Source organism: Chanodichthys erythropterus, chromosome 6 (genome assembly GCF_024489055.1).
Source record: "Chanodichthys erythropterus isolate Z2021 chromosome 6, ASM2448905v1, whole genome shotgun sequence".
Taxonomy (NCBI): Eukaryota; Metazoa; Chordata; class Actinopteri; order Cypriniformes; family Xenocyprididae; genus Chanodichthys; species Chanodichthys erythropterus.
In genome coordinates, this window is record NC_090226.1 from 27,235,001 (window position 1) to 27,244,163 (window position 9,163).

At 36.7% G+C, this 9,163-nt stretch overlaps 1 protein-coding gene across 1 annotated transcript; it reads left to right on the forward strand.

Annotated features, from left to right (window-relative positions):
* Positions 1 to 5,293: 5,293 nt before the first annotated feature.
* On the forward strand, positions 5,294 to 8,961 carry c6h19orf25 (chromosome 6 C19orf25 homolog). The gene is made up of 2 exons (XM_067387418.1): positions 5,294 to 5,493; positions 8,204 to 8,961. Exons 1-2 carry the CDS (start codon positions 5,352 to 5,354, stop codon positions 8,386 to 8,388), a joined length of 327 nt encoding a protein of 108 aa, XP_067243519.1. The 5' UTR covers positions 5,294 to 5,351; the 3' UTR covers positions 8,389 to 8,961.
* The last annotated feature ends 202 nt before the right edge of the window (positions 8,962 to 9,163 follow it).

The following is a 9,163-nucleotide window of genomic DNA, read 5'->3' on the forward strand; positions in this document are numbered from 1 at the left end:
TAATAATTCACTTGGAGCTGATTAGATATGTTGCAATGTTGAGAAAAAAAGTTAAATGATTTCTATAAATGCAGTGATCAAATGCTGTGTGGGCCTCAGTTTTCAGTGAGAAGCAAATGACTAGTGTGCAATTCCACAAATCTGGAAGACATGATGAACATATTTAAGCAGTAGGCTTTTTTAGAAAGGAAAATTTAAAAGATAAAAAATAAGTAATAAGAAGAATCAATGAATTCTGAATAATTTACTGCCATTGTGAGAATAACATCATGTAATCAATAAAGAAAATGCTTAACGTGGCTTAATGTACAGTGACATTAAAAGAACAAACTTAGTAAACACTATACTAATAAAGCATACTATACAGAAACATTGGTTTGTGCAGAATTTGTTCTTTTAATATCATTAACTTTTAATATAAGTAGACTACATTAAGCGATGTTAAGCTTAACAGTTGTCTATGGGAGGAAAACACTACATGTAATTAAACAAATTGCGTTCATATTCTGGGCTCAACTGTTTTACAGTTGCTTTTGAATGGCTGTATATATGGGTCAAACTGACCCACGAACAGTATGAAAATTTCTGTATGCACATTTCACAACACATCAGCGTGTTGAAACTTTGTGTGATTTCTCATTTAGGGTCATGAACATGTATGCAATTTCAAGAAAACAGTGTAGGTTATATAGTAATTCAGATAGATTGAAAAAATAAATGATAGCTCATTTTTTACCATATGTGGCTAAAAGTAAAAGTAAAAAGTAAAATTTAGTGTGTATGTCAAAACACATCAGTGTGTTGAAAATTTGCATGCATGTTCATGACCCTAAATGAGAGAAAGTCACAAAATTTCAAGAAAAAAAAACATAGGTTAACTGATGTTTCCCAAAATTCAAAAATCTTAATGGGTGAAATTGACCCGCAACAGTACGAGAGTTAAAGGGACATGGTGGCAGAAAAAAATATGGGATGGGAGTAAAAAACATTTTTTCAAAATTTTGCGTTCCCCCAAAAAACTCTATCATCATTTACTCACCCTCAAGTTGTTCAAAACCTGTTTAATTTTCTTTGTTCTGTTGAACACAAAGGAAGATATTTTGAAGAATGTGTTAAAGTGATGGTTAATTGACTTTTAGTGGTGTGTTTGAGGCATGCACTAACCTCCTCTGGCACTTCTACGGCAGAAAACAGCACTTGCAAGTTGAGATGCGCCGACGTGACACAATCTCGCCTCATGTTCACGTTCACGCGAGAGTGACAAAATGCTTTAAGGTAATTCAAAAACAATGTATATATTATGACTTTTTCAAAAATATTATGACAATTTCAAAAATTACCCACCTCGAGATTTCTTGTACTGCATTTGCGATGGTGAGTGTTGTAGCCGGTGTAGTCCAGAGCTGCGCTTGGAGTATTTACGACAGTGTGATTCACTGAAGGAACCTGTAGGGGGAGCTTGCAAATCTTACTGAGTTCCAACTGAGTTGTTTTCCTACTATGGAAGTCAATGGTGCCCCAAAATGGCCTGGTTACAAACTTTCTTAAAAATATCTTCCTTTGTGTTCAACAGAACAAAGATATTTATACAGATTTAGAACAACTTGAGGATGAGTAAATGATGATTGAATTTTCATTTTTGGGTGATTGTCCAGCTAGCAGTGTTTCAAATAGCAGTTCACAATGGAGCAGTTCAGAGTTTTACTTTGAACTTGGACTCACGGTCAGTGCTTAACTCAAGGAGTTCAGTAAAGTTCCTGGATTATGAGCTAAACTTTTTTAAAAACACAAATGATACCTCTTTCCAATCATAGTAATGTAGACAAAGAGCTACATCATGATTTTCCTCAAAGCCTTTGTCTGCACTGGACAAAAGTCTAGCGGCTGAGAGACAAGTCAGCACTTACTAATTTTGTGGAAATGATTTTGCTATGATTATGTAAAAAGACATTTTATCAAACCAAGTGTTGTTGTACAACCAGTAGGAGAGAGCATTGATGTGTGAACTGAATTTGGTGAACTGAAGAGCTACAACCCAATTTTCCTCAATACGAGCCTTATTGATCTCTTTGAGCAGGCGGCTGAGAGACAAAGTGAAAAACCTGAAAAGTGTTACTACAAAAAACAAAAACAAATTTCAATAACACAAAAAAGTCAATATCTTCAATTTTACATCTGTAGTTTTACCAAATTAAGTTCATTTCTCTTACTAGTCATACTACAACACTTAGTTTGATAAAACATCCTTTTGCATCATGTATTATTATTTTTTTATTGTGAAAAATATTCAATAACTTTACTGTAACACATTGTACCATCACCAAATTCAGTTCACACATCAATGCTCTCTCCTACTGGTTGTACCACAACACTTTCAGTGTTTATCAGTTTGATTTAATGTCTTTTTACATAATCATAGCAAAATCATTTTCATTTTCACAAAAAAAGGATGTTTTTTTTAATAAATTTTTGCAATATTACTTGAAACTGTCTTTACTAACTGATAAAAGACTATTTATTAGGTGCACTGAAAGGAATAATATTAATATACATCATCTGTGCACGAGGTAGGGCCTTAAAAACACCCTCTGGCTTGTCAATCACTGCCGTGACGTTCCTTGTGAGAGACGAGCGCGGCTGCACTCTCCAGTAACTTTGCACACTCCACAGGCGCTGCATGCAATGTTTTTGTCAGGAGACAGGAATAACAACTGCAGATTATGAGTTACCTGCAGTGAGTCCGACATAATGAATCCAAAAAACACGACACAGCGAATGCCGGTGGTAAACACTCGTGTTCCAATACTCGTGCACGAGTTTTGGGAGGCGTTCCTTTGAAATGAGCTGTGAAGGAGGGGGGTTGTTCTTACGCATGCGCTCATTTAAAAACTCAGTAAGAGTCTTTGGATTCTCAGTCGACGAAAAAATCCTCTCTATCACCTTTAACAGATTCTGTATGCAGTAACAGTGCTATAGTCATCCCAAAGAAACGGTGGAGAACCGCTGAAGAACCACTAAAGCACCAACATTTGGTGCTATACAGCGCTTAAAGTGGTTCCCCTATGATTACGAGTCAAAGAACCACTTTTAGTACTATATAGCACCATTTTTTTTGTAAACTTGTGTATACTTAAGACCAAGTTCAAAAAACTCTATGAAAGAATCAGAGCTGTCTGAAACACTGCCAGAGGGACCAGGGGCGTCACTAGGCCCTTTTTAGGGGGGCTTCAGCCCCCCTAAACTTCTGCCCAGCCCCCCTAAAAAATAATTTGATTAATAAATTTTTGATCGCTTCAGTCCCCTTTAAAAAAACTAATTTGAAACGGCGGCAAGCTGCGTCAAGTTTCGGCTCCTCCCCTTATCTGAGTCTGCTTGGATTTAGCGCATTTTTCAATCTGCAGGGGCGCCGAGCAGAGCGAACATCAGAGAGCACAAGGTGTGTGTCGTGTGTGCGTGCATGTTATTGATAGATTGCTAATGCTATGATATTACATCTGCATCGGTGCAGTTTTTTGTCATAAATGCATTGCAGTTTACATAATGTAATGTTACTGGAGCATTGGGAGCACACGGGACGGCTCGGTTTCTCATCCAATACAAATACGTTTCGCTGCGTTCACCTTCAGCCCTTATGTGATAATTTTGTAGGAATAAAAAAACAACTAAGTGATTAACACCCATGAAAACATACTTTAGATTCAGAAAACGATCATGATTTATTTTAATTTACTTTTTACAACTACAGACATATTATAATGTATTTTGACATTACATTATGCAGCCATGCACAGAAATGACACATCATTGTCTGAAAGCACTAGATGGCCCACAGAGAGAATGTGGAGTTATTTTGTTTTGTATTATTAAATATAGTTTTGTATTAAGTAATAATGAATCAGGAGGAGTGTCATGATACATAAATTAGAGTAAGCATAGAGTAAAGGGATTTTTGATTTTCTTGATTTATACTATTTATACTAGATTTGTACTTAATTTATAGAAGTGGCAAATTTATAATTCATGTTGTTATTTTTAAAAAATAGAAATAAATATAGAACAGATTAATCATATTGCCAATAGACAATTACATTAATACATGGTTTGTCTATATTCTTAATGAACATTAGCTGGTTAGTTAAAATACTTAAAATGACATCAATTTTCATGGGGTGACTTTATGAATATCCAACCGTATTGTTGATTATAAAGGATAAAAAGCTAAAAAACTAAAATAATTTATATTTCATTGTAGATGGATATACAACATTTTTTCTTGTCGTGCGGGAGTAGGTCTGCAAATGAGCAACAGTCAGTCAAATAATATTTTTGTAATCATACCCTTATTGGGGGCTGAGCCCCCCTAAAATCAAAATCCTAGAATCGCCCCTGAGAGGGACGTTAAACAGGAAGTGTTTGTCCGAAATCACATCAGGTTTTGCGAGAGAATGCAAAAATTCTTGGGGGAAGGCAAAATTCTGAAAAATATTTTTTCCTCCCATCCCATATTTTTTCTGCCACCATGTCCCTTTAGTGGCTCCATACTACAATACGCTCTTGACAATAGTTATTTAAATAACGCGATAGAAACTGCCTCAAAATAACTGTAAAGAGGAGAATTTCATGTCTGAAAACTGTCTTTGCCATCCCTCAGCACGTTGCCACTGTCTCACATATAGTGTAGGGCAGGCGATAAATTATTGCATGGTCAGACATGCCATAGGCCATAAAGGCCTACAATGCTCTGAATAGATACTCCATCCCCCGGTGGTGCTGGTATGATCCAACTGTGAATGCTAATTACATACATGGAAAATCAGAATAATGAGTGTTTTTTTGTTGTTTGTATAAAATTCAAACTTAGACCCAACAACAAAAAACTTGTAGAATCGAAAATTAAACTAAGTGACAATTATCCGTTTGTGAATTATTCTAAAGAAATGGAAAATAAAAAGTTTGAGGCCAACTTTTCATTTGGTTCATTTTGATGGTGCTAATTGAACAAAGCAAATTATCTCAACCTGCAATGCTATATATTATTATGAACATTTGCTTTTTTACTGTTTTATTTCAAATATTAAAATGCAAGAACTTTACTTCTCTACTCTCTTCTCTTCAAATGCTGTTTTACTCCGAGTCAAAAGATGGCGACAATCATCACATAGATCTTCGTTGAAACATCCTCTGACGTGTCAGCACTGAGAGTGCCATAGTAAACAGTTTACATGTGAAATATGTTGTTCAGTCATTTACTAGAAGGGTTTGTTTCGTTCACCATCAATATAAACACTTAATTCTTTATAAAACGCATATCCTTGGTGTTTAAAACTAGAGCTGCTGCGTTTCCAGTCAGGATGAATTTTGGTTCCAAAGGCAAGAAGCGGATGGTTCTGCCGACCCGACCCGATCCGCCGACAGTAGAACAGATCATGGAGGATGTGAACCGAGCCTATCCCAATGATCCAGTGTTCACTGTTTTACACGAATCTGCCGAAGGTAGGCTATCAGACAGACGAGAATATTTCAATACAGTGGCTTTAAGTTGCTGATGCTCTATTGGAAGCGCAAAGAAAGTTTCATAAAGCAACACATGCAGTGAAAGTAACATATCTACCTGAACAAGTTGTTGTCATTAGTTTTCAGACACTTCACATAAAAACACATTTCAAAAATAACTTGATTGCACTTTTAATAAGCACCACGCAGGGAAAATTCCCAAATTAAAAAAAAACCAAAAACAACCTTTTGCATGTTTTTTTTTAGGACATTTCCGACATAAGGATGTACAGGGAGTCTTCATATATAAAAACACTCGTTGGGTAATGTTTTCTTATTAAAATCAGAGGATTTCCTATTAATTCAATAGAATGTGTGGGAATACAATATAGCGGTGCTGTGGCTTCACTTATGACATCAAGAGCATTATATATATAAGAGTTATATATATATACAGTGGGGGAAATAATTATTTGACCCCCTGCTGATTTTGTAAGTTTGCCACTTACAAAGAAACAAAAGGTCTATAATATTTTATGGTAGTTTTATTTTAACGGATAGAGACAGAAAATCAACCAAAAAATCCAGACAAAACAAAACACATTATATAAAGGTTATAAATTGATTTGCATTTCAGTGAGCGAAATAAGTATTTGGTCCCCAAGCAAAACATAACTTAGAACTTGGTGGAGAAACCCATTTTGGCAAGCACAGAGGTAAGATGTTTCTTGAAGTTAGTCACCAGGTTTGCACACATCTCAGGAGGGATTTTGGCACATTCCTCTTTATAGATCCTCTCTAAATCCTTAAAGGGAACCGCTGGTGTTAAGACTTGTGTGGCTTAATATAACGTAAATGATGTCTTTTATTGAAATACGTAGTAAAAAACCCATGAAAGAATTACGTTCCATGACATATTTGGACTGATTTGGACAATGGGCGGCGGCATTTTGTTTGTGTTCTATGTCGGTGACGTCAAATGGTTGCACTCACTGCTCTACTGACACTGTCCTATTGCTATTTTTAATGCACAACTCGGAATATAACATACGATGCCACATTGTGCAGCTTTTGGTTGTAATTTTCAGTCAATGAGCCACAAGAGAAGCGATGTAAGTCTTTACTGCTTTATTAGCATTAAGAGGAGAAAAGAATAGGAAGTTGTGAATAGGGTTGCAAAATTCCAGGAATATTCAAAGCTGGAAACTTTCCATGGAAATAAACGGGAATATATGTGAATTAGCAGGAATATATGGGAATTAATGAGAATAAACAGGGAATTTGCAAAATTACAGGTTAGCCTATAATAGGGTACTTAAATGTAGTTGAAAATAACATTTTGCAGCATAATTTTAGTTAAAACAACCATATTTAATGCAATTTTAGTTGAATTTTTACCCTGACATTCACACAGCACCCTGCTTACTGCAGGGCTATTGAGGCCACACCCCCTGCATACACTGTGCATTCTCCCAGACCATAACGGCATTTGGTTAAAGCATACACTTATATCCATCGGCAACTGTAAGCTCTTTCGGCTGTGGTGTTCTAAAAGCCTCAAAGGCACCAGGGCTTGTGAAGAGAACAAAAACACGGATCTTTAGGAAGTTTTATTCGTCCACATTCTTCACAACTTCCCATTCTTTTCTCCTCTTATCACTAAAGCAGTAAAGACTTAAATTGCTTTTCTTGTGGCTCATCAACTGAAAATTACAACCAAAAGCTGCACAATGTGGCATCGTATATTGTATTCTGAGTTGCGTTGTGTTAAAAATAGCAATAGGACAGTGTCAGAGTGCAACCATTTGACGTCACCAACATAGAACGCAAACAAAATGTCCTATTGTCCAACTATGTCATGGATTTTTTAAATAACGTAAATCTTTCATGGGTTTTCTACTACATATTTCAGTAAGAGACATCATTTACATTATATTAAGCCATACAAGTCTTAACACCAAGGGTTCCCTTTAAGGTTTCTTGGCTGTCTTGAAGTCGCAGCTCTCTCTACTGATTTTCTATAGAATTAAGGTCTGGAGACTGGCTAGGCCACTCCATGACCTTTAATGTGCTTCTTCTTGAGCCACTCCTTTGTTGCCTTGGTGGTATGTTTTGGGTCATTGTCATGCTGGAAGACCCATCCATGACCCATTTTCAGTGTTCTGGCTGAGGGAAGGAGGTTCTCATCCAGAATTTTACAGTACATGGCCCCGTCCATCGATGCAGTGAGTCCTCCTGTACCCCTAGCAGAGAAACAGCCCCAAAGCTGTTTTTCAGCCCAAAATAATGTTTTAGCCTCCATGCTTGACTGTAGGGATGATGTTCTGGGGGTCAAAGTCAGCATTTCTCTCCCTCCAAACAAGGCAAGTTGATGCCAAATAGCTAAATTTTCTCATCTGACCAAAGCACTTTCTCCCAAGCCTTCTCTGAATCATTTAGATGTTCATTGGCATACTTCAGATGGCCTTCTTGAGCAGGGGGACCTTGCGGGCACTGCAGGATTTCAGTCCATTGCAGCATAGTGTGCTACCAATGGTTTGCTCGGTGACTGTTGTCCCAACTGCCTTGAGATCATTAACGAGCCAACAGTCTGACGTAAACATGGAAGCTCTGCACTGCGTTCACTGGGTATTTGCTAGTGCAACTGCACCTTTGCATGCATGATTGTAACGTTTGGCCTTGGCCACTGATTTTAGGTGTCATCTTTCAGATTTGAAGTCCAGTTCCAGCAACAGTGACGTGGAGGTAAGATACCAGCAGAGCAGACGCTACATAGAGCTGCATGAGCGATTGCAAGAGGAACGTGGCAATCTTGCTCGGCGAAGAGACGAGCTGCGTGCGGCTGGGGAGACTTTGGAACACAGCGTGATGGAGGTGAAGAGGAGTGCACTGTGACCACTCGCAGGGGCCTGCAGAACATTCTCACCTGCATCTTATGAACTTGAGATTTGCATATTCTGTAGTTGATTGCTGGGCATGGCACTCGTGAATATAACAAATTAAAATCAAATTCAGTAAAATACTTAGTGTTTTTCCTATTGAATGTTTGATGCATTTATTTAATGATTTGTTTGTGATATTTTTGGCTTATTTTTATTTTTTGTAAATCTCTTTGGTCAATGTTAATGTGTGTTTAATAGAAGTACACAGTCCATTCAACAAGTTGTGCAGTCTTAATGTATTTTATTTGATTTAATGTAATTTATATCTGATTACAATACAAGATTCCTTGAGTTTTATGATGAATGGGATTTTTCAGTTTACAGACAGTACAACTTGTTGTATATATTGATGACTGTACAGCTAATCTTCACAGCTTAATTTTCATTTGCATTAAATAAATTGTGTTAAATAGCCCAACGGTCTTTGTACTTTTTTTATTATTATTTTATTTTAAAATAAGTAGCATGATGTAAAGATCTCTCAACCGTTAAAGCTTAAAGTATTAGTCCACTTTCAAATAAAATTTTTCCTGATAATTTATTCACCCCCTTGTCATCCAAGTTGTTCATGTCTTTCTTTCATCATTTGAAAAGAAATTAAGGTTTTTGATGAAAACATTCCGGGATTATTCTTACAATGGACTTCAATGGCTTCCAAACGGTTGAAGGTCAAAATTAGTTTCAGTGCAGCTTCAAAGGGCTTTTAACGATACCAGACGAGGAATAAA

What these genes read in the sequence shown, in the direction of transcription:
- c6h19orf25 (XM_067387418.1), top strand. Translation starts at nt 5,352, where the DNA reads ATGAATTTTGGTTCCAAAGGCAAGAAGCGGATGGTTCTGCCGACCCGA. An exon ending in TTTACACGAATCTGCCGAAG is followed by an intron (nt 5,494 to 8,203) that starts GTAGGCTATCAG and finishes GTCATCTTTCAG; the next exon opens with ATTTGAAGTCCAGTTCCAGC.